This window comes from Falco cherrug, chromosome 1 (assembly GCF_023634085.1).
Source record: "Falco cherrug isolate bFalChe1 chromosome 1, bFalChe1.pri, whole genome shotgun sequence".
Taxonomy (NCBI): Eukaryota; Metazoa; Chordata; class Aves; order Falconiformes; family Falconidae; genus Falco; species Falco cherrug.
This window is the reverse complement of record NC_073697.1, coordinates 104,586,673-104,611,908: the sequence shown is the minus strand read 5'-3', so window position 1 is coordinate 104,611,908 and position 25,236 is coordinate 104,586,673. Positions and strand designations below refer to the sequence as shown.

The window sequence follows — 25,236 nt, the reverse complement described above, 5'->3', positions numbered from 1 at the left end:
AGTCAATCATTGTCTTCAGTGGATTTGTACATTTCAGACAGGAATTAAAAAAAATTTTTACACACATGGAAGAACACAGCCTAATTCACTGTGCAACAGCACAAAAAGCAAGAAACAGAAAAACAAGTCAGTCAGTGGATAAACCCTGGGGAAACCTGGTCCATACAGGGAGGCACCATGGGAAGCATTATTTACAGAGCAAAGCCATGCATCTATTGCTACTTTGATACCAGAACAGAGAAACTGCAAAGTCCTATTCCTCCCAAGAAAGGGCAATGATTTTTGAGCCTACATGAGGCAGCTTAGGATTATGTTACCACAAAAAGCCAAGCTAAATCCTGTTTTTATCAGCATTCCCCTTCCATTCTTCCTCCCTTTACTGCAGAACTGTGTTGTTTGCTGGCTTCCCAGGAGGGAAGAAGGAAAAGGGAGTTCCAAAATCCAATTCCCAAATAAAATTTGTGCTTAAACGTCAAATGTGCTCATTGAAACAAGCACTAACATAAACAAAAGCCTGAGTTGTCCCTTTTCATCGGTGCCTTCAAATGTTCGTGCAACACCCAGCACAATGAGAGACAAAAAGGAGGTTCTGGACACACAAAATCAAAAGGACTGTTAAAGGATGACATATGACATTGTCAATATGCTGAGGGCTGCCCTTCCTCTGCTTCCCCTATCATTAGGGCTTTCTCAGCAACATCAGTGAAAGTAGGTAGGTCAGGACCAAACAATTTCAGAACTCTTAAAATAAGTCTGAACAAAAAATACACAAATAGGCAATGACAATTAAACATAGTCTATACTCAGCCCACCGCAACCAGTGGTCATACAATAACCTTACTTTTACTAAGAGTCCAACATCTAAAATTACATAAACTTTTATATAAGACGATGTGAAACTAGAAAGGGGAGTGAAGAGGACTTCTGCTCAGGATAGGGTCTTTAGCCCTGAGCACAAGTACTTTCAGAAGACCTACCTGACTTGTTACCACGTGTTCTCCATAATGCTGCATCACCTTCCCTCTGAGAACCATCTGCAGCTGATCCAGAGACAACAAGGGGAGAGCACTGCCCAGCAACCGGTAGCACATGTAACTGAGTGGGAACAAAGAAGATTCCCTCAGGTAGAGGCACAGCAGGAAAGCCACACACAAGGGTACGACAGAAGAAGCGGTGGGGCAGGCTACATGGAGCATGCAGGAAGACGTCAAAAGTTCATGGATCCTGTGTTCAAAAATCCTACTGCCCAAATGTTTTCTTCTGACTAGCATAGCTGCTAAGATCTCTCCCCATAGTAGGTCAGTCCTCTGCTGTCTAGTAATAGATGAGTCCTCACCAGCAGTTCCTTCCTCAATCCACTTTCTGGATGCCTTCTCTCCAGATCTTTATTTCCACAGGCCTAATAAAAACTTACTCAGTTTTTGACTACACAAATTTACTTAGTTTTGACAGCAACTCGCTGTCAATTTGATCGTAACTGCCCAACAGGCTTAGGAGTTATTAGACGGACAGCACTAGCCTCATTTCTGCAGGAAATCAGGCAAAAAAGTAACACCACGGAGCATACAAATGGTATTTTTACACTTACCCAAGCCAAGTAAAACAAGACCTAAACTGCTCAGGCTTGGAAAATGGTTTCCTTTCACTGTGATACTCACATAATACATTAAGAATTATTTCTTTTAGGTGTACCTCTGCAACTTCTAAACTTTTGATCTAAGGAAGACTTAAACCTGGCCACAGACTTATTTGCTATGGTCCAAATTAAATCATGCTTCCCCAAAACGCTCACAGATTTGTAATCTAGATCTTGCCGCATTTTTAAACAGCATGGGTCTCAACAGACAAATAATCCTACTAAGGTCTAATATTAAACTTGGAAAAGGAGCTGAAACAGCTAGTGTTATGATGTCAACCACAGCCATATCCTACTTAAAGCAAGGACCACGTCAGAATCCAGACATATCCAGGCACTTTAATTCAGTTCATCCCATAAAGCACAAGTCCAGCAGTATTGGACACAAATTTCAGAACTAAGAGCTTGTCTGCACAGGAGCTGTCCTTAAACCACACAAAGCCAAATGACCCTCCCTCTCAACCAGAGAAAAAAGGATGGTACAGCTCCTCTGACAAGTCTCACAGGAGCAAGCTATAGATTTAAGACACATTTATGGCCAATGAGGTGCATCAACTTTATGTGCTGTCCTAGTTAAATTTAACCTCAAATTTGTTATAGGCCACAATTTTAAGAGAAATCTTACAATAACTCCTAGATTTAGGCTCCCTACAAAGTTTCTCATGAATATCTAGCCAAAAGCAAGCATTCTCACATTGTTCATAAGAAACCGTATGCTCCACCCTACCACAGGGCAGCAGAAAGACTGGGCAAGAAACAGAAGGATAATACGGAGAACAACAAACAACATATGTTAAAACAAACCTCACAGGTCCTGATTTCTCCTTCAGTAGCCCATTCTCCACACCTTCTTTCCAGAACAGTTCAAAGGCATCTTCCTTCAGTGAAACTTGTAGCAAATCAAACACTACACCAGGCAATTTCTTCTCCTTCTTCTCAGACTTGGCAGCACTTTGCAGAAGCTCTACAAGTCTAGAAGAAGAAAGAAAATAATGTGAGAGATCTGGCCTGGAAGGGGATTGCTGAAGGCCAAATTCATCCTGCTGAAGTACACAGAACATTTCCTGAGCACTGCAGGCTGTGCCTCTAGGGAGAAAAGACAGAGCTGTAATTTAGGAACCTGCATAACAGTTAGTGCCCAACCCTTAACAGCACCTGCAGAGGCAAATACAGGCAGGTATCAGAATGAAAGCCACACTTCTCTCACTACTAGCCAAGAGACCTAGAATACTGCATTTAATGCTCCTTATTTAGGAACTTACCTGGGAATATTTTCCTCGTTTACAACAGTAGGCGAGCCAAACAGCTTCTTCAGATTTTTGGGTTTCAGAACACCAGGGAATTTCTGGATGCCCACAAGCAAAAGGTGCAGGTTTTCTGGTGATGTGAAGGCTGAAGCAAGGTCACCTTGCAAGATGTCAAACAGGACCTCCTGAAACACACTTTCAGGAACCTAGACAGGAACGAAGGCACAAGCATATCAGAAACATATGAGGACATTTTACTAACTTGCCGTGCAGTATATTAAAGTATCTACGTTGTAGGGCATTTTAGTAAAAGCCTGCAGTGTTCTGGAAACTTTAGGAATAGTTTTTATGGTGACACAACCAAAAATAAATAATGGATGTATCCAGTACTGCCATACAGTCCCCAGGTGCTTAACCATGTGGAGTACAACAATATGCTGTCATCAGATAGCAATTCTGGTCCAACTGACTCCAGCTGCAATTGTTCTCTTGCTGTTTGACTGCTCCTGTCTGTACAGCCGTGCAGCCCAGGGAGGAGGAAACACTCTTGTATTAGCTTTTAATTATACTTCCCCAAAATAAGTTACTTGTTTCAATAAGATTTGCTGGAAACAACTGCATTCAATGGTTTTGAAGAAAACTGGATCCAACATTTTCACCAATGCACAAAAACTGCTTTAATTTGTATTTTTTAAAGACTGGATAGACTAGATGACCCAGAACACTTCCATACAAAACATTAGTTAGCCTTCGTATCTGCAAACATCCACACAAAAAGAGGAAACAAACACACTCTCTTCTTTTCCTACATACTCTGTTCCTTTACACCATGTCCCTACATCCTTTCACTCCAAACAGCCAAAAATTCAACCTTAGGCCCAGGCTTGCAGCATAAAACAGAAGGTTTGCTGTCCAGAGTTTTCAGCATACTTCTGTTCAAAAGAGCAGACGGTCTAACATAGAACCCAAGCAAGTCAACTGGGGAAAAAAAACCAAAAACCTACTGGTTTGTCCACGATGAAATCAGATTAAGCCAAACCACAGCATCCTTCCCAGAATAAAAGCATCTACCCACAGACAATGTAGGAAACAGAACCCACAGTTTAAACTCACTCTTCCACACCCCATCTTTAACTTTCACCTATGAAGAAACTAAGGAAAAAGCAGTCCCTGAAGTAAAGTCCTCCCTCCTCCCACCCACCATGTGCTATACCTCAGACATGATGTCAATAAGAGTTTTGCGAGGGAGGTCTCTGAGGTGTGTTTGGTGATGGGCCAGCTGCTGAAGAAGCTGGATGCTCTCCAGCAGAGCTTTCTTGTCCTGTAGAGGGAAGATAAGCCAAAACCAGAGAACATGAAGATTAAACTGAAGGTAATAACCCACTCTTGAGATCCTTACACCTACTTGTAGTAAGAACGCTACATAAATGCATCTCGATAGGCCACTCAGCTTTTCCCAAAATGGTGTGTTCTGGCTGTGTATGATAACAGATCCCTTCCTTACAGGACAGTTGGGAACCTCCTGTACTATTTGACACAGTTCCTACACTCTAATCAGGAATAGTCATTTAAAAGGCACAAAAATGCAAAAGAAATGAACTGAGCTTGACGATTCAAGTCCCATCTCATCGACTAGCCTTTCTCTATATATCCTCTTTCCACTTCAGACAGCCCTAGAACCAGTGCTGATAAACAACATAACAGTAACGTTACCTTAACAAGCCGGCCAGATTGAAACAGAGCCATAACTCCAAAAAAGTTTCCAAAAGCAGCATTTCTCACAAGTTTCTGAAAAGGAGGAAAAAAGGGAGTTAAAAATCCACTTCAATTAGCAGTTAGATTTCACAGTCAGCTATAGCTCTGATCAGTGGCACAAGATGGCCAGAAGATCTAGCCTTGAATACCCTAGCATCTGAAGATAACATACTGGGAAGCAACCCACTGCACTACACTTAAGAACTGTTCCAGATTATCTTTCTGTCACATGGACAAACCAGTTTTCACAAATATTTCCATTGTTTCATTATAATTATTTGCTTTAGCAAGAACCCCGAAACTACAGTACCTGGGCACCAAGCTGTTGGCCAATGCTGCTATAAGCCAACTCACCTTTTTCACTTTTTCCAGATTGTGTTTTTCTTTTATCTGTTCCAGGACACTGCATATTGGAACTTCCTCAAAAGCCTGTAAAACCTGAGGACATGAATGGAATAGCTCAGTTTGCAGTTCTTTCATTTTATGAAGTTTTATCGGGTTCAGTTGAAATAGAGCTGAACAGCTGCTCAGCACAGCAGCAGATGTGGTGCTTTATTAAGCCAGAATAGAGGCAAGTAGATCAGTAAATGATATGTTAGAATAGGAACTAGTGCAGATGTAAATACACCAGCTGATATTCTTCCCCCCCCCAATACATGACATAGCAGGATTAATAATGAGAACATTTTCCTGCAACTGCATGACCCCGTTAACAGAAGCAACGAAGCATTTCAGCATGGGCAAGGCCCTGATCTAAGTGAGAAAAACATAAGCTCTCCTGCATTATCAACTTCTCAGGTGAGCTGAGGTCAGGTCCTACTGGTGATCCCAGTTACTGGGACTCTTTGCTATGTTACAGATCCAAGCAGCACTGAGAAAAAAAAAAACCAACAACTTTGAAGTGTGTATTAACGGGTTGCCTTTTCAGATCTCCCACACCAACAGCCAAACACCAGGAGCAAGTCAATTTTAAGAAGTCACAGCAGTTCTGTATGCAGCATACTTGAAAACCTTTGCAAATTAAGGACGGTTCTTGTAGTAGAACATAATTCTGTAGCATGAGTGTTATACTGGTGTAGCTTATATCATTATAAGTGCATTGTTCCTAAAGCAGAGTAGCACCATTTAAAACCACACAGTTTTCCTATGGTCACTGCAAGAGCCCTCCCTGTCATCTGCATGCGGAAGCTGCCAGAGGGGAGCCCTCCAGCCTCCTCACAAACAGCAAAGGGGGATCCCAGGAATTGACTGAAGCTGTCAAGGGGCCGCAGAGTGCTCTGCTCCACTCTGGGATATATAAAGATAAAAGATAAATACTGACCTGCGCCAGGGCCAAGCTGAAGCCTGGGCGGGCGGCCTCGCGGGTAGCTCCGAGTCCTTCCACAAGACGCTTGAGGGTGTACTTCAGCTCGTCGTCCTGGAAGAGAGACACAGCTCCTGACATGCCGCTGCTCCTCAGAATCCAGCGGGCTGCCGGCCCCCACCCCCACCCCGCACGCCCGGCCGCGGCCCCGCCGCGCCTCTACCCGACAGACGCGTTTCCCAGCGTAAGCGGAGGGCAGTGCCGTGCCGGCCCGCCGCCTGCCCGCACCCGCAGCCCCTCCGCCCGGCCCGGCCCGGCCCCGGCCCCGGCCTCACCTTCCTGCCCTCCCGCAGGTGCCGCAGGAGGCTCTCGGTGGCCGCCAGCCGCACCTCCTGCTCCGGCTTGGCGATATCCCAGAAGAAGTCGAGGAAAGCGCGGCCCTGCCGCAGCACCCCGCGGGGGTCGGTCACCGCGCCGCTGCCCGGGGCCTCCACCTCCGCCATGCCGCCGCCGCACGTGGGCCGCGCCGTCCGCCCCGCCTCTTCCGGGGCAGCGAGCGCCGGCGGGGACGGGCTGTCAGCCGCGCCGCGGCCTCCCGCCTGCTCAGCGCCGGGGCGTCTCCTCAGCGCCCCGCGCTCCCCTCAGGGCCGGCCCTCGGCATTCTGCACTCCCGCAGCGCTCCGCACTCCCCTCAGGGCTGCCCCTCAGCGTCCCGCGCTCCCCTCAGGGCTGCCCCTCAGCGTCCCGCGCTCCCCTCAGGGCTGCCCCTCAGCGTCCCGCGCTCCCCTCAGGGCTGCCCCTCAGTGTCCCGCACTCCCCTCTGAGCTGCCCCTCAGCGTCCCGCACTCCCCTCAGTGCCCCGCGGCTTCCTCAGCGCCCCGCACTCCCCTCAGCGCCCCGCGCTGCCCTCAGGCCACCCCTCGGCGCCGCGTTCCCCTCCCCGCCCCAGAGCCCGGCACCCCCAGGCTTTACTGTCCCTCCCCTGCCCAGGGGCTCCCGTGGCTGCCCGGCGCCCTGGCTGGCAGCTCCCGAGGGAGGCTGAGATCCTTCCCCCGCGGGGCAGGGTGAGCGGGGGCAAGGGCCTGCCACACGGCTGGTTGTCGTATGAGAATCTGTGCGTCTTGCGGTTTTATTATAAACCCTGAAACAATGACCTAGGAAAAGGAAGCAAATCGGTTCATGCAAAGCGTACGTTTTTAAGGACGCCAAACGCAGGTCTCATTATCTTTATTGACAATAAAATACAACCCTGTTCTCCAGCTGCCAAGCAAAACCCGGCAGGTTTGCTGCCTCCCCTCCGGACTCTCATCTCATGCCAGTCGCAGGAGCGCAAGGAACAAGCGCAACACCCGGAGCATGAACCACCTCTGCTCTTCTCCGCAGCGACACCAGGATGATTCGTACGGGAGGCCAGCGACCGACACACCGGGGCGGCTAAAGCACGCCTCAGAGCCAAAGGGCCAGCCTTGTGTCACCTATAAACGCCCGGCCCCGCCGCCCGCAGCTCTTACCGGCGGCTGTCCCGGGGGGCCGCGGAGCGCCTGTGACGGCGGCAGGGAGCGCGCCGGGCCTTCCCGACAGGCAGTAGCGCGGACAGCCCCGGCGGGGCGAGGAGCTGGAGACAGGCACCGCCAGGGGCAGCCCCGGCCCGGGCTCCGCCGTATATAAGCGGCGCGGGGTCCTGCGGGCGCGGTCCTGTCACGCTCGCACGGGGAGGAGGCTGAGGTGGCGATGGCGGATTTTGATCCTTACGACGATCGGGCCTACAGCAGCTTCGGCGGCGGCCGGGGGTGAGCGCGGCGCTGCGGCCGGGGCCGGGGCCTGGGCCGCTGGGGGGAACGGAGCGCTGCCCCCGGAGCCTGGAGGGAAGGAAGGAGTGGCGTTCCGCGCCCCCCGGCTGGGCGAGGAGGGGGCGCGGCCGTGCAGGGCCTGGCCTGCCCCTTTCCCGGTGGAGATGGCGGGCGGGCACGGCGGGGGAGCGGGTGGGGAGAGGGATGGGGCGACGCTACCCCTAGGGAGCTTTCGGGCTCGTCTTACCCCGCTGCCTTCCCTTCTCCGGGGGGTTGGGCTGAGCCCGGCGGGGCGCGTTTTCCTCCGGCCTCGGCGGGCCCGCTTTGTGAAGCGGGGGGGGGGTGCCGCAAGGTTCAGGGCCTGGCGGCTTGGGAGAGCCGGGAAGGGGCGGGAGGAGGAGGAGGAAGGTGTCGCTGTGTTCCCGCCGGCCCGGAGGCGAGTGGAGGGGGGGGATTTCGGGAGGTGCTGGGCCAGAGCCAGGGTAGGCCCTGAGGAGCTCCTGCAGGGACAGACCGGGAGCTGGGAGGAGGGAGCTTCCCGGGAAGGACTGCAGGGCGGCAAAGGGCCCCTGTTGTGGCGGGGCGAGGTGCCCGGCGGCGTGGGGAGCTGCGGCGGCGCCCCCGAGAGCGGGCGGCATTGTGATGCCTGCAGCGGGAGGAAATGGGAGGGCTTTGTGGTGCCTGCGGTCGGGGAGGGCTGGGAGCCGCCGGCCTGCGTTATCCGGGGCTCCGGTTGCTGACTGCAAATCTCTGATCCTCGGGAACAGGGCTTGGCTCATCACTTGGCTCTTTGCTGGAGAGCGTGGATAGGGGAGGAGCTACAAAAACAATAACCAGCAATTACGAAGTTTGTCTTAAATCAGGTTACAAAGATGCCATTAGCAATTTTTTTAATTCTGTAGCAAATAACCATGACAGCAGCCTAAAGTGGCACTTGACACTCATAATAAATTCCAATGTTACTACGCAGTCTGGCCTAGTCAATGTAGGCACATCCTGTGAAGCAATAAAATGAAAGTTAACGTGTTACTTTCATATTCAGATTTCTTTAGCAGAGTACTTAAATTTGCTCTCAGGCAAGATGTGAATACTTGTTTTGGTGGAAGTAAAGGTATCCTACTGATTAGTAGGTGCTTTTGCAGATGAGAAAATGTACTTGCTCTGATTTAGTTGTAGTTTTAAGCCTCAGATGCTACTAATATCAGAGTGCAACTTGTGCTTCCATTTCACTTATTATTACTAGTAAGTTGCTAACAGCTAATTCATAATTTCAGACCCTAACAGGTCTCTGTCCTTTGTGTAAAGCCCTGTAATACGTGTAGCGTAATGAAAACATGACTGTTCTTGAAGGTTCTGAATAAAGAATCCCTTGTTAACTTAAAGTGACTTTTGCTCATTTTTAGGTGCTTTAGGACTAGTGTAAACTCATTTGAGAGAAAACAGGTTTTGTGAAAGTTGCATTTTGCTTAACTTTCGGTCTGTATAGAGAGTAAGCGTAGGATTTATGTGTGACAGGTGGAAAACAATAGTGCCCAGCAAGTTCTAATGTATAAAGATATCTGCCTCTTTCTTATACTTCTCAAAATTATAGTGGTAGCGCCACAGAATATGACTGTGGTGTGATGAGATGGGATTTTGCTACACCTGAGATGTCTGGTAGAGTGCCGATTAAGAGCTGCAACATAATACTCTGGTATGCAAAAGTAATTTTATTCCAAAAGAAGAACAGGCTGCTGACATTAATAACAAAAGGCTTGCTATAAAAGCTTTTTGGTAAGTGTTTTGGAGCCCAAGATTTGACACAAAAACCTGTAATTAAGCATGCTGAGGCCTAGTTGAAACTCTGAACATCAGTAGAGCTTTTCTTGAAGGAAACTGAGTATTGATCACTCCTTGACTTGCTGGTACACTGCTTATTTAGGTGTGGCTTATAATACTGGGTGCCTTACTCAAAGGTTAAGATTCGTCTGCTGAAGTGCTATACAAGTAGGTGAAAATAAAGAGCTAGTCTTTAACCATCTGGCATTTTAGATCCTGTGCTTGCCCATTTAGTGTTAATAAATGTCTTCTAATATTTAGACTTGGGTAAGGTTTTTGTTGAAGGTGTCTAATGCTTGCTGTAGAGATGTATTAGATTACTGGAATAAATTGGGTATGTATTTAGAGTTGTGGTCTTGGAGACTCAAAAAAAACAACTTGCATTCTGCTGAGCCTTGTGCTGCCTCTGATAAAGCACTAACATTGGTCAGACTGTTGTCCCTGTGCTGTGTAAAAAAGATAAATACTGAGCTATTGTTTTGATCATTAGTGAAAAGCTATTAAATACTAGCTTTCGAAATATTCTTTGTTTTGAACTTTTGACAGATCTTGTTCTCTGGAGAGAATAACTTTCTAAAACAGTAGCTTCAAAATGATAGTTTAGTTGTTCTTTCAGCCTAGTATGGCCTTACAGTGTCAGTAACTCAGTCCACCAAAAAATAAGTCTAATTACAGGGATGTTTGCCTCTGCATTTGCTAGAAGCAAGCTTTTCTCTTCAGCTTTATGTTTTGGTTTTCTGAAAAAGAAACCAAATAGTTGTCTTTCAGATTCCCACATTAAGATGACATAATTATTACCTAATTGTATCTGACAAAAGTTACACTGAGTAGGAAATGCAGATACTGATTTAACACTTTGATGTGACCCAGTTCACTTAGTTCAGATATGTTTTTAATTATAGTTGACTTTTGTCCTATTTTGTCACAAATGGGAGTATCTCCTTTCAATCTCATTGTTTGGTTACTGAAATCAGCCTTTTTTTTATTTATTTCACTGTTTCAGTGTTCAAAAAAAAAATGTAGGGAAGTGTAGAAACAGTTTCTTTTTGTGTTGCTATACCTGGATTCTGTAGGAAACTTAGTTTTAGAACCTCGTTGTTGTCCATTCCTGTGGATACTAAAATACCAAATACAGAGTTATGTATTTGATAACGGAGGCCTTAGTAGATCAAATTCAAAAATACTTCATTTTCTGACTTAATATCAGTAGGGTTGCACAACAGGGCACGGATTTCCACACGTGCACTCTGTGAAGTTCTGGTATGCTATGGTAGAAACAAGGTTTGTCTGTAGCACAGAATTCTTCTGGGGATTGCTAACTTGAGGGTGTGGTTTCAGAAGCAGCTCAAATGGATCTGAGTGGGGGTTGCTGTTGAAAGCTGTAGTTTGAGCCCTTGATTTTGTTCTCCTTCCCATGTTGGCTTGAGTGCTCTTTGCAGCTGGCTAGATCACCTTGTTGATCTGGCTGAGAATTCGACTTGTGTGAGTTTTCAGGTGAATCAGCTCACCGAGCAAGATGACTGGCAGTTCAAGGAACATGTTAAGAATGTGTAGAAGGAGGGAATGTTCCCTTTAAACTCATCTGAAGCAATTCTGATGTTCCTATAGAACAATAAAAATTAAGATATTTTTTTTTGTTCCTGCAAATTCTATATGTAGTATTTTAGTAGCTGTTTGTAAAGTCATAGGTGGGAATTGAGGACAAAGGCATGGAACCAATTCTACATACTACAGAATTCTTTGGAAGAGCAACTCAGCTTTGTTGGAGTTCCTTCATAAAACTTAAGTCTTGTGACTAAAGATAATTCTGCTATACGTACACAGTACCCAACTATAGCAGCTTTAGTTCACCAGTATGTTTTTGACTCGTTAATGAGACAAAGGCAGATGAGGAATATTGTCAAAAATGCTAAAATATGAACCTGGGTGGACACTAATTAAAGATATGTAGGTTGTGATTCAAGTACATGTAGCAGCATGCCGAAAGTGACAAATGACTCCTGCACGGAGCTGCTAACATAAAAAGGCTCAAATGACAGGCTTATCTAGGAAGAATTAAGAAATTTTATTCAAGATTTCTGCATTATCTGATTCATGAGTAATAAAATATTTATTCTGGAATGAAAAAAAAGTATGTTGCTTGCCCAGTGGATTTTTCTGGCTGCATGCAACAAACGAAAGGAAATAATAAGAATATTTGAATTTCTGTGTTTTGGGTAGGATTCTGCAGACATCTAATCAGTTCATATCACCCTAGAAAATCCTGGTTTGGTACAGTTTGTGTTCCACCATGCTTTTAAGTGCACAGCAAGCCTCTGGGAAAGGGAGCAGTCCTGAACAAAGCCCAGTAAGTGTAAGGTGTTGAAGAGAACATGGGTAGAGTAGTACGTAGGTGTCTCAGGTGAAAGTCAAAAGAATGCTTGGGTGGGGTGGATGGTGCTGGAACCAGTGACAGTGATGTCCTGGAGCCTAGAAGTCCAGGAGCTATAACTTAAGGTTGCCTTGTGTCCACAGTACCAACCTTGCAGTCTGTAAAGAAGATCAAAGTTAGCTTTAGAAGATTAGGCTCTACAGGAGATTAACACACAGGTGTGTTACATTAATACAGTAAAGAATTTCACTGGTACAGTCTAGTTCCTCAGCAACCAATGATATTTGGTTATAATATCCTTATATTATAAACCTTAACTGAGACTGAGGGTAAAGATGGGAAAAGACAACCTAGTTTACCTCAGTCTGTAATTCATGAGACACAAAGGAAGAAGTAAACATCCAAATAGCACTGAAATTGGTTTCTCTGCCTTAGAACACATCGCTTAACATAGTGTTTTATTACGTGTTCAATTCAAAGCATTCCAGTCCAAATATCTGACAGTTAGGGCAATAACTTCAGAGTTAGCAGAAGATGTTTCTATTAAGCTAAATGCTGCTGAAATAATTCAAATTAATATGGAGTGGGTGTTGATAATATACTGTTTAGTTAAAAGCATTGGATCCAGCTTAATTTCAGGATAAGCCAACGAGCCTGTGCCATGGAAGCATTCACTGCTGTAAATTATTCTTAAAATCTAGTCCTGGATGTGTTTAAGAAGTAATGTTTTTGATTGGGGCACTGTAGAGCTAAGCTTACATTGCTTTTCTTAATGGATTGTATGATGAGAAAGAAGTTTGTTCATCACTTTGTTACTGAGTTCACCTGTAATGTATTAAAATATATTGTTCATTTTTTTTTTTTTTCCCACTGAAGTACTGCATCAGGTAACACTAGAAAGGAGTTGGCCGGTACTGGAGGTGGTGGGTACAGGCAAAGGAATAGGAAAAACTAAGTGAACTTGTGGAAGAATCCACTTCCAAAAAGCACCTGAGCAGTGCTATATACTGTATTACTAGCTGTGGTGGGAGTCAAGTTCCAGAGGCACTGTGCTCTTTTTTCAACAGGTCTCGTGGTGGCGGTCTTGGTTCCCGTAAACAGAAAGAGCTGCCAACAGAACCCCCTTTCACAGCATATGTGGGAAATCTACCCTTCAACACTGTTCAAGGAGACATAGATGCCATCTTCAAGGATCTCAGTGTAAGGAGTGTACGACTAGTCAGAGACAAGGAAACAGACAAATTTAAAGGTGAGTGTTCAGAGTTGTTTTAGTTGTAGTTGGCTAACTGGTAGGAGAAAATGAGATGCTTCTGAAGTGTCTTTAATGGTGAATTTCACTCTGTAAAGCAGAGTTAGCTGCTTAATCTGTTTGTTCTTTATCGTGACTTATGCAGGTTTCTAATTCACTAACAGGTAAACACCATTTGAGTGAGATTCACTGTTACTTCCATTATAAGATACAGACCAACCTGAGTGACAAGGGTCAATATTTGCCCTGCTGTAAAAGGACTTACTCAAACCTTGTTTGTCTTGTATGAATTCATACAAAGCTGAACTTCCTGACCCACTTAAAATCCATGACCTTAAGTGTTGAATGCTTACACAGTCTTCCTTTAGTTCAGATGACTCCCATTGCTTCAACTCTGTCTTTTTTTCTTTTTTCTTTAAGTAGATGGGGAGGGGGGGAAGCAAGTAGATAAGCCATTCAGACAATTGTTTTGGAGGATGCAAATCTGATTTCCATTGGAATTGGCCAGTGGAAGGGGAGTATATTTGTAAGTTACTTGAGGGCGTTGGGGCAGAGAGGCTTAACTCGGATGCCAGAGGGCCTTGGAAAAGGAATGAATTCACTAAATTATATAAATCAGATGACTGGCCAAGCAGGTGGTACTTGTTTAAAAATACTAGTAACCAAATGTCACTATTCAGCTAAATAACTGTCTAAAGGCATAGAGCAAATCTAATCTGTAATGAGAACCCTATGGTAAAGGGAATTAATCAGGCTCTTGGCGTTTGCTTAGTGCCTGTACAGAGTTCTGTTTCAGGATTTGTCCCCATCATTAACAGGCATAGGTAAATGCATTCATAGTTAGTGTTTGGTTTCTGAGTTGTGTACATCTTGCACTCGTTTGTCTTTGAAAGAGAAGGGAGGCTATTAGCAGATATGCAGGAAGAGTAGCTTCTTACAAAGGACTCTTGAAGTGCTGGTATTAACTTATGAGGTTTGTCTTGCAGGATTTTGTTACGTAGAGTTTGATGAGGTGGAGTCACTCAAGGAAGCTCTTACATATGATGGTGCAGTAAGTATACTTGCAATTAATTTGTGAAATACAAAGATAAACACAAGTCTCAAACTCCTTGGCAGCCCATATGATAAATTCTGAAGAGATTCTCTCCTTTATTTAACAGCTTTTGGGTGACCGGTCACTTCGAGTGGACATAGCAGAAGGCAGAAAACAGGATAAAGGTGGCTTTGGCTTCAGAAAAGGCGGGCCTGACGACAGAGGTGACTTCAATTTGTCTAAATAGCTTCTTCAACATAATGGTTGTAGTTACAACTTCTGATGCTGAATAATGCTAAGACAAGGCACGCAAGTGAATGTGATTTTTATAGGAGGGAGTTTTATTTGTATATACAGTTCTAACCTAGCTGCTGCCGCTCCTGAAATGTCTGAAATATAGATGCGCTTTGTGTCCAAAAGCTGAGTATGTTGTGACTCCTAGCCCAGGAAGTGAGACCAATACCCTTAGTAATGTACAGTGTCTTGCAGAGGACAATCCTAAGGCCAACAGTCTGATCTGCTACTATTTTCTTAAGAAAAGCGAGTAAGCTAAGTAAGTGTAAGTAGACAAATACCTATTTTGGATTATCTAGCTCCTGTTCAGTGTAAAACCAAGCTTTGCTGTAGTGGAAGCTCAATTGAATGAGACTTACTAAAGGTTTCCATTGAATGTGTATTAGAGAAGCTTTTCTGACCGCTTACTCTTGGTTAACTTAAACTGACCTTTTGTTTCTATGCTTGGAACTTGGTAGTATTGAAACAAAAGGATTTTCCAGCAGCATGACTTTTGGATATTGAAGGACTGAAACTTTGGTTTGGTATCCCCTTGATCAGTCTTTCCCACAGCTTCAGACCTGAACACAATTGTGGCTTTTTTCCTAGGAATGGGAGGAGGTTCCCGAGAATCCAGAGGAGGTGGATGGGATTCCAGAGATGACTTCAATTCTGGTATCAGTATTAACACTTGTACAGATAGGCAGCCTAAAAGGCACAGAAATGTTCTCATTTTCATGTCAGCTACATTTGTCCCCATTACTGTTTTGATTGAATCTACTGTATGCCAACTTTGGACGTCCTCCAGCTGCAGTGGGAATCTTCATTGCCTTATAACAGAGGAAAGAGTCTTGTAAATTTTATGAAGCAGTCCTAAATGACAGAATACTTGTTCAAATGTAGCCTATGATGTCTAGGTTTTAAGCATTTCTCAAACATATGGCTAAGTACATTTCTGAATAGTAGCAGAAACAGACATCATGTGAAAAAAATGATACTGTATTCTTTGAGAGCAGAAGCTTTCACCTTTTTAAGGAGATGTGACATCATTGTATGTGTATCCCTGAGGCAACTGACTTCTCCAAAGATGCGTTAGTGTTCCGAAGCACTTCTAAATCCTAAACGTTCTTAAATGTTCTTGTTACAGTAATGCAAGTTGCAACAAATGGCTGGGCTTGCTGAATGGAAGGTAGTGATGGAGCCACTGGGTTTGCTCTTGACTTCCAGTCAGTTTCCAGCTATTAGAATCCAGGGTGACATTAACACAAGTGCTTTTGTCCTCTGAAATCATGGGTTTGGTCCATTTTCTGATGGGGAGATGCTGGCAAGTGCAACTTTGCAATGTCTGGTGTCTGCGTGCGTGGAATGGACAAAGTAGAAGGAGCGGTAACCAAGTGTGCCTTTGCCACCAGCATGAAACTGAAGCATGATGCCGGAGAGAAGCGGCTTGCTACAGCGCTGCGCTTAACCTGCCTTCATAGCTAAGCATTCTGGTGTCATAGCTTTATACCTTCTGTGCCAGCTTCTTCAAATATGGATGCATTTCAGCTTGTTAGATGCTGGATGAGTGAGTGTGAGCCAGAAGTGTAGCATTTAAGTCTTAGTTGCTACAGAGGCTTTTTTTTCTCAGGTTGTACAGCCTTGCTCTGGACCAAGTCTTTAAAGATGGTTGGTTGGTACTGAAGTCAGTAAGGGACAGTTCTGCAACTGCCAAATACTGAAGTGGAAAGGAAAATCTCAGATGGGAACAAAACAACTTTCTCTTCCAGGTGGCTTCTGAAAAACTGAGTATATTCCCCTTAGGTGTGCCATTAGCCTGAAATGCAGATGATGGGGGGGGGGGGCTTGGAGAGATGCTCTAGAATAGTCTTTGGTACAGACTAGAACTCTGGTTAGTGACAGACAGTTCTTGACTTTTTTGATACATAAACTGAAGAAGTACAGTCAGTTTCATATTTAAAGTCAGAATTGGTATTTTTCCCTAGCTCTTTAATTAGTCTAGTAAATGCCTAGTCAGTTTAAAGTACAACTAAAAAGCCTTGGGGTTTTGCTCTGTTTTTCAAAGGCTCTGTTTTATAAGGACTGTTTATTTCACTGCTCCCTAGCTATTTTCCCATGTGCTGTGCACCTGCAGATTTCATGCCAAGGCTGTAGCCAGTGTGATCTTCTGGCTACAGAAGTACTCTTGAGTATTTCTAGTGTTGTCTCTGAATTCAGCTAACGGTGCTAACAATCTGAAGTTGCAGCTGAAGCTCATATTTTAAGCTCACTTGATGACCCATTCTCCAGCACTCCAATAAACATCTAGGTGGATAAAGCAGTTTCTGAACTTGGCATAGCATACCCAGTTTCAAATGGAATCTGTATGACTCTTCTAGAACGTGTTAGAGATCTGTGAAGCAATCTGCCTACAAAGGCTCTCAGTGTATCATCTTGGACTGACAGCAGTGACTTTGAAAGGTTTTCCAGTCATCCAGATAACAATCTAGATTAAAAGCATTGCAAAATGTGCTCTTTAAATTCACTGTCTTCTGTCTTCAGGATTCAAAGATGATGACTTCTTGGGAAGCAGAGGTAGAGGAACCCGCCCTGGAGACCGGCGACCACCAGGTGCCTCAATGGGAAGTGGTGGCACTGGTCGCTTCAGAGATGGGCCTCCCATTCGTGGATCTTCCATGGACTTCAGAGAGCCAACAGAAGGTAAACTCTTTGTCTTCTGTAATGCAGCCTTCCTTCATGAAGGAGAGAGACTCCTGCTTTCTTTGTCAGGTTAAAGTTACTGCCCTTGACAGAGATCTTAAAACCGTAATGTTTTCTCTTTTCAGAGGAAAGAGCACAGCGACCCCGACTTCAGCTCAAACCTCGAACAGTTGCTACTCCCCTCAATCAAGTAGCCAACCCAAACTCCGCTATCTTTGGCGGAGCCAAGCCCCGAGAGGAAGTAGTAAAAGAGCACGACTGAGTTTGGGGTTGAAAGGGAATGGGGAGGCGGGAGAAAAAGCAAGACAGTACAGAGTGACTAGCTCTGCTGGAATGTCAACCCTGCAGTTTACCATTCCTGCCATCTGGTATTTGTCCTCTTTGAAACCGAAAACACAGAGCTTGTGAATGCATGTCAGCTGTTAACAAGTGGTTTTTAGTACGTTCTTGGCTTTGCTGTATCTAGTGCCTGCTTTGTGCTGAGTTTCCTTCTTCTGTTTCCTTCCAAGCAGCACAGTTCCCAGTAGATAAGGCAGTGTAGCTGCTTCCACGAGCGTGGAGGTCTCTGGACAAAGGTGCTGCTTCTCTTCTTCCTTTCTGGGTTTCTTTTACTTTAGAAGCACAGGTTAGACTTAGTTATTTCCCTGTATTATTTCCTTTTACTACTTCCTCAGTGCTCCTCTTCTGACCTGCATGTCTTGTTCTGTATTGCTGTGGCTCTGAAGAGGAAACTGGAGAGTCCAGATGAGTTTGAACAGAGAAATTTACAGTTCTAACCAAGTAGCAAAATACTATTTATGACAATTGGTGATAAAGTTACTGTATACAGCAGATGACCTTATAAAACTGAGGGGGACAGCTGCCCTTTCACACAGGTTACCAGGAAGGATCAATTTAACAGATGCCTTGGCTGACAAAAAGCCTGGTGAGTAGGTAGTGGAATTGGTGTGGATAAAGCATCTGCCAGCGGACCCTTGCTGGTGGTTGTCTGTTGACTTCAAAATGGTATGATACTACACCTCCAAGCTCAAGGTTAGTGCTGCAAAAATGTGCCTGTTTGAGCGTGATTGCTCACTGGCTCTTTCTGCTTACTTTTTTTGGGTTTTACATCTTTGGGAAATTTTTAAACGAAGTTTCTACAAATAAAATTGACTTTTTTATTTTTAAGGAGTGTATACTTTGCCATGCAGTATGTAAATGCCGTTATCCCCTTTATCTTTGCCCAGTGGTGTACAGTTTTAAGACCTCTGCTTTCAGAATACCTTGAAAATGGGCAGATTAGAAATCGTTCTGCTATAGATTCTCTTCATGTAGAAGTTTGGGTAAAAAGCATCTCTAATTGCTACGTCTCTCTTCACTCGAAACGTTTCTTGCCAGTGTTTTATGGGAGGAGGGAGGGGAGGCTGGAGCAAAAGGAGAGAGCCCATGAATGTTTAAGGACAAAACCTGGATCTACAGCACTGAAGCGTGGATATGTCCAAAGCATGAGGAAAAACTTGGGCCCCTAATGCTAGTGCTGACAGCTTTTGGATAAAACAGCCAGCACACCGGAGTACTTCCAAGAGGAGTTTGGAAGCATGGCTGCTTCACTACCAGTGTAACTACTGCTAGTAGTGAATTTCTTCCTGTAAAGTTACCTTTAATGTCAGAGTCCCAGCAATTTACAGAACTACTCTTTCCTTCCTTCTGCCTGTCACTTAATCTGCTTCTGAGATAAGAACCATTTGTCTAACACTAATACTTAATTTAAGACAGACATGCATTGTGTGGTTGTATTCCAAACCAATAATTGATCTATTTACATCTTCAATGTGGAAAAGATTTTTAAGAACAAATTCCCATATAAAAACTCTCCTCTAGTCAAGACAATTGACTTTTAAATGTAAAAACAAAAAAAAAAAAGAAAAGAATTCCAAACACTTAACACATTCTGCTTCATAACAAAATAAATTTATGGATATGGTATTTTGTGAATGATCTTTTAAATAAAAGAAAACATTAAGTAATATTTAACATTGGTCTTTATTTGAGTCTGCTATAGCATGGATTTTTTCTCCCCCCTCAGCTTTCAAACTATGTGTTAATTTGGAATTTTGCTTCCTTAAATTTTATGGGGAAGTGCTACCAGACCTATTCTTGTAAAGGGGGGAGGAGGAAAAGATAAAGGGGAGGAACCTAATCTAAACAAGTGTTGGTGGAACATGTAGGACACTGAAGTAAAAACTGTGTACAAGTGGAAGGGAGCAAAAATTCTTTATCCTGTGGCTTCAGCATAACTTCTGTTACGTCGCTAAGGCTGCCAGGCAGAATTGGGAAGCGCTGTAGCTTGTAGGCCGTACAGTTCATGCTGTTTCCCACAAGCTGGGTTCTGCTGCTCTGCGGCCGGAATCCACTGCCCAGTACAGGGCAAAAAGTGTGTCCTTCCAGTCTGAGCAGTGATCAGTTGGTTTAATGTGGACTCTTTGTGGGGAGACTAAATAATCTACTTGCTGCTATCTTGCCCAGTTTCTCCCAGCTTTCAGCTGGCCTGTTTCCCACTAGATGTAACTTAACAAGGCTGTTGCGCTGCACCTTTGAAGTATGTGTGTACTGCAGGCTAGGTTAAAGGAGGGAGAGCTGGGTTTTTATTGAGGAAAGGAGCTCTGACCTTCCTGCTTGGTTTTACTGCTTCCCGTAGCATGAAAGGGTGGCAAGTGTTCCTGCCTTCTGGCTACTCAGTCCACTCTCCTTAGACCTGCTGTTGTGAAGCTTGAGCAGAGAATCCAAATCCTGCTCTGGAGCTGCTTGCTGAAAAGGCGTGTGCACTAGCAGCTGGCTGCCCATCATGAATAACAACCTGAGGTTTATATTTCAGAATTGGGCCAGCTGCGTGAGGGTAGTGTCCTTAGGCTGCTACCTTGATTTGCTCATAGCTGGTCCTTCAAACCTGGTGGGAGAAGCTGTAATTCCATCACTCTGCGTGGAAGAAAGTAACACTGATTTGTGAGACAGGCAGAGAGGTGGAAAATGGCTCACCTTAGTTCTATAAATATTTTTCCATATCTGCTAATACTTGTTTGGTCAAGGGTTTCCCACTAGTAAATGCAGCCTAATCCCGGTATCATGTAATACCTTTTTTTTTCTTTTTTAGTATTTCTTCATATGCAAACATTAATGCATTGCCTGGTTTCTTTGTAGCATTCTGCATTAATGCTTCCCGTATGGCTTAGGGTCAGACTCCTCCAGTCCTTTGTCTTTCCCCCTTCAAAAATTTAATTGATTAAAATTTTCCTGTACAGAAGCATATCAAACTAGCTCATGTCAACAGCTGACAAAACTGTATTTAATATATGGATGTGGCATTTAAAGTTTTGTAGGAGGAAGCGAGATGATGTTTTCCCCATCCCACCAGCAAAAAGCAGTTGAGGTTTAATCTGTAATGCTGAATTTTACCTGCAGCTTAAAGCTAAGCCTGGCATGGCAAAGCCTAGACAGAGGAGGTTACCAGCGGTGGTAACAAATGGGTAATTCACTCTGGCTATTCGTATTCTCACCAAGTTCTTTCTAGTAGCTGTGCAGAGCTTTCTTCAAGCTTGAACTTAAAAAATAAGCAAAAGTGAAGTCAGGCGTGCAGCAGTTGGGTTTTGGAACTGAAATGGAATTTGCTTTGCTGCTCTAGAAGGTGTTTTGTGTTTCTCCAGTTGGGTTGCAGGCAGGGAAGGCTGGCATGCGTGGTGGCTCTGGAAGCTGTGGGACAATGCAGGAGGAAGCAGCACGCATCTAATGTGCTGCAAAACTCCGCTGTCAACCGCCAAAAGAGAAACGCTGCTGAGCTCCCAAACCCAGGGGCTAATCCCAGTCCTCTAACGGCAGCAGCCCAGTGCTGGCACTGGTGTGTTGCTAACTCACTGAACCGTGCGAGTCAGTAACAGCCTCGGAGGGGGCTCTGGGTGCTTCTGGTCCTGAACCTTGTTCTGATGGCTGACGAAAGGGGTGGAGGAGTGCTCACATACTCAAACGATGGGCTGGTGATAGGGTCGAGTTAAATTTGTGCCCTTGAGGGTGGCTTTCCTGCCGCCTTAAAGTAGCAAGAAGATATTAACCTACTACTGAGATGTGCTGGCGCTACTAACAGTCTCCAGTGCTGACCATGAATTTCTGAAGTAATGCTTGGTGTCCCAGAGCTGGTCGTGACAGAGAGCAATTGTGGACGAGACTTGCTGTCCTGGGGCAGTTTTGGGTGATGCTGATATTTTTCAACTTGTCTTACGAATACTATTAGAGTTTCAATCCTGACTTTAGCACATAGTATAGTAGGGGCATTTGCTACCTGTAGTACTAGCTGCTGACTTGTCTTCAGGAAAGATTATAGAATAGTGAGCACGTTAGAGCGAATCCTGTGACCTTGGAACCCCTCCTTTTTGTAGGAAAGATTTAATAATCAAGCCGGCATGTTTTGAAATGCATACATGGCCCTTTCCCAGAGTGCTCACGCGTGGCAGCCCACCGGGCAGCCCCTGTCCTGCTGGGTGCTGAGCAGGGCTGGTGGGAGCGCCTGTGCCGCAGGCAGCCCCCTGCCCACCTGCAGTGGGGCAGGACGAGGGCTGCGCCCGGCGGGCTCGCTCCAAGCGGTGCGGTTTGCAGCCAGGCGTAGATCGCTGGGTTTTTATACCGACCTCGTTCCTTCTCGCTGCGTGGAAGCACGCCTCGTGGTTGTTCACCCAGCAAGAACACAGGTGACGAACCGCTGACGGCGAGCATCTTTGAGTTCACGTGGAGTTTCTGTTGTACGTTCCGATGGTTTCTGTGTTTTGCTACCAGACGAGAGCGAGGGCTCTGAAGGATTGGGGCTCTTCGTCCATCCTGGCGTATTCTAGCGTAGAATCAGTTACATTTGTAGTTCTCAAAGGCGCTTCTCTGGACTGGATTCTTGGGATGCAATTTTGTAGGTGATGCTAGTCTTGAATTTTTAGAAGGGGGAGTTTCTCTGGCTGAAGGGGAATTTGATTTCCAGCTGAGATTGGAATTTTCTAAGCTCATAGCTGAATCCCTCTCTCAAATTCCACTTATCCACTGCAGGATTTTAAGGAATCAAGTATATTTGAAGTGGCAGAGGGCCATCTTTTATTGGGTGCACACATTCTATCTATATATTCTGCAATTTAATCTGTTGTTTGTGATACAACCCACTACAGCAGAATTACCAAACCGATTAGAAGCATTTAAAATGGTGTGATTTTATTCTCTGACCCTGCTTTCTGAAAGGACTTCATCCTTCAGTGCCAGACACTTGACCCTGAAGCCTGATGCACATTAGCAATACCTTGATGCCATTACATGTTCGGGACGAACTGGAGAAACGTACTACCAAAGCGACAGGGGTATAGGTTGCAGCTCTCCTGCGCAGTAGGGATCGCAAGGGAGCTTTGCTGGTTCCTCCCCGTGTCTGCTCACGTCGGCCTGAAGCTTAGATGGGCACAAAAAACGGGAGGGCAGGTTCTGGCTGCACACGTGGCGTCACGGTGCACATGCGGTGTCAGCGTTATTAGGTCTAAGATCGTGTTCCTCATCTTACTGTAGCTGTTTGGGTGACTAAATCCACAGCATTTTATGGTTTCCTTGCCCGTAGCTGCAGCCACTCTGGTACGTGATGTTGCCTGCTCGATGGCAGGTGAATTCTAACATCGGCTTCATTTCTGTCCCCTTTGCAGCAGAGTGCACCCAAGGGATTTAAGGGCTCGCAGCGCTGTTACAGGAACAACCTGCTTACCTGTAAGCTCACAAATTCTTCTGTAGAGTGTCCCAGGGTTGATGTTTCGGGTATGTTATCGCTGGAAGCGCTGCCACCACCTTTCTGCCCAGTAGGTTTCAGCCAGGTTAGTGTTCCCCATGGTAGGAATTTGCTTCCTACTATGAGATTGTTTCATTCATGTTACCGTGCTCCCAAGATCTGCCTCTTTGTTTTAAACAAACCAAAAAAAAAATATCACTAAGTACCTCTATAAACCCCTGCGAAACCTGTACTGTAATGAATCTGTATAATTTGTATTGCTGTATAAAAAAAAAAAAATCAAATAAAAGCATTCAAACCTTCTAGGTTTTTGTGTTCAAATGTAAGAATTACTGTGTCTACAAGGATGAACTAGGGATAAGGACGGGAAGAAGCTTCATAGCACCATAGGGATGGACAGGATTAGGTTTTGCAATCAAAAGCATTCAAACCTTCCAGGTTTTTGTGTTGAAATGTAAGAATTACTGTGGCTACAAGGATGAAGCTTCATAGCGCCATAGGGATGGACAGGATTAGTCTTTGCAAACCGTACTCGGCCAAATTTTTGCAAAGCGCCCTGCCATCCTAGCTGTGAGGTGTTTTTCCACTGGGTGGTAGCAGCATGTATCTTCAGCTGTAAGGGAGCTGCTTTCGGTTTCAGCTGGGTGAGATGAGCTTTGCAGTGGGGTGTGCAGCTGGGGCAGGGGAGGAGGTGGCATTTCCCCTTGGGCTGGGAACACGCTCATGCCCCTACAGCGACGCGGAAAGCCATGCCGTGGGCTGTACGAAAACGCACGGGCACTACTTGAGCATGTCAGAAAATTTCCTCCAAGACGTGGCTTTCGTTAAAGCCGCCGTGAAAATTTGGCAAAACAAGTCATGGGGGGGTTGGGATGAGATGAGTGCTTGTTGTGCTCCCATAGCACGGGGGGGTTGGGTGCTGGTCTCCTGCAAGGCAGGCGGCGCTTCACTCGCAGAGCTTGAAAACCTGTCCCCAAAACTTCCAGCACCGGGTGTGTTTCTGCAGAAGGGTCAGGCTTAGGTGATGCACGGTTTTCTACTCATTTGGCTGCTAATTTCTGATCAGCGTCAGCCATAACACCTGGTTCAAGCAAAACCAGCTGGTCTTTGAGCTGACCCCACCTTTATCTGAAGGGGTGGGAGGCAGCCTCTGGGGTGGTCAGTCTTGCAGCTCCAGCAGGTAAGCTGGGCAGGGGGGAAGGTGGGTTCTCACAGCCTCTCTGGGCCTGGGGAGATGTTCCTATATGTGGGTAGCTATATAGGTGAAGGAGAAAATAGTGTTTGGTTAGCCAGTGGAACTGCCCGAAGGAGTAGGTGCCATGTGTTTGTTATGGGGGTGGCGGGGAGCAAGACCAGGCTGAAATGGGTGTGGCTTGAAAAGGACGTGGAAAGGTGAAATCACAACGTGGTGTTTTATATAACTTACTGCAGTGGACAAAAGCATGATGCTCTGGAGTCTTTGACCTTTCCTCAATCCAGAAATGGTTTCTAGTGTTGCGTCCAGCGGAGGTGCGGGGGATTACGGGAGGGAGAGGGCAGACGTGGGGCAGAGCCCGGCATCCCAAGGTTTCGTGTCCGAGAGGTTTGTGTGTGCGTCAGAGGGGGCTTGGGCTTGGTCTGACCCCACAAGGAGCAGAGCTCGTGGTTGTGTCAGTAGACCTGCACACCAAGCCCGTCTCATGAGAAATACGAAGGAGGGAGATAGTATCTGTGCAGCGGTGTGTGTTACTGTACTGCCTACCTTCTAATCGAGGTTAGAGATCAAGGTGGGTGCCGGCTCGAGGGGACCCATGGCCCCAAAGGGCATCGCCCTCCCCAGGAGCTGGTGTAACGTAGGGGGTGACCCCACCGCTTTGCACCGGGGGCACGGCAGCAGCTCCTGCCCGCCGCAGGCTGAGCGGTGGTGTGTGTCGGTCCAGGAGGCCGTTAGGGGACTGGCACGAGGTGCCTTCGCTGCAGCCCGTGCCAGCTGTGGTAACACCTGGGCCACGGCAGTGAGTCATCTCGGAAGCCGTGGGAGCCGTTGGAGAACCCCCAAGCAAATGGGCAGCACCGTTAGAGCCCTGGCTCTTCCTTGCGGCACAGATCTCTGGTAGGAAAGGCAAACTGCACTCGTCTCCGGCGTGTTCAGAGCATCAGCGCCGCTATAAAGAACTCTTTTTGTAAAACCTCAGTTATCAGCTTAGGTTTAAATATGTAAAAATCCCATCAGAAAGCCCCTCAAACTACTTCCTAGCCAAGGCTTCTGCTAGAAACGCAAATTTTGTAGCAACGGTTTCAGCAGTCAGAAA

General features: G+C 45.7%; 2 protein-coding genes across 3 annotated transcripts in view; one reads left to right on the top strand and one right to left on the bottom strand.

Annotated features, from left to right (window-relative positions):
• The window catches only part of MYBBP1A (MYB binding protein 1a), a 61,659-nt gene extending 55,041 nt beyond the window's left edge, over positions 1 to 6,618 (bottom strand). The window contains exons 1-8 of the mRNA XM_055714329.1: positions 6,277 to 6,618; positions 5,960 to 6,055; positions 4,993 to 5,076; positions 4,597 to 4,671; positions 4,097 to 4,204; positions 2,899 to 3,089; positions 2,441 to 2,608; positions 978 to 1,095 (exon numbers count right to left, since the gene is read on the bottom strand). Of these exons, the coding sequence (XP_055570304.1) occupies positions 978 to 1,095; positions 2,441 to 2,608; positions 2,899 to 3,089; positions 4,097 to 4,204; positions 4,597 to 4,671; positions 4,993 to 5,076; positions 5,960 to 6,055; positions 6,277 to 6,444 (1,008 nt within the window). The 5' untranslated portion in view covers positions 6,445 to 6,618. The remainder of the gene's footprint in view (positions 1 to 977; positions 1,096 to 2,440; positions 2,609 to 2,898; positions 3,090 to 4,096; positions 4,205 to 4,596; positions 4,672 to 4,992; positions 5,077 to 5,959; positions 6,056 to 6,276) is intronic.
• Positions 6,619 to 7,579: 961 nt separating this feature from the next.
• EIF4H (eukaryotic translation initiation factor 4H) lies at positions 7,580 to 19,183 on the top strand. Of its 2 annotated transcripts, XM_055714340.1 has the most exons (7): positions 7,580 to 7,731; positions 12,988 to 13,169; positions 14,156 to 14,220; positions 14,330 to 14,426; positions 15,085 to 15,150; positions 17,017 to 17,175; positions 17,301 to 19,183. In XM_055714340.1, exons 1-7 carry the CDS (start codon positions 7,673 to 7,675, stop codon positions 17,435 to 17,437), a joined length of 765 nt encoding a protein of 254 aa, XP_055570315.1. In that variant the 5' UTR covers positions 7,580 to 7,672; the 3' UTR covers positions 17,438 to 19,183. The 2 variants fall into 2 exon arrangements, with proteins under 2 accessions (XP_055570315.1, XP_055570324.1); XM_055714349.1 differs by lacking the exon at positions 15,085 to 15,150.
• Positions 19,184 to 25,236: the final 6,053 nt, after the last annotated feature.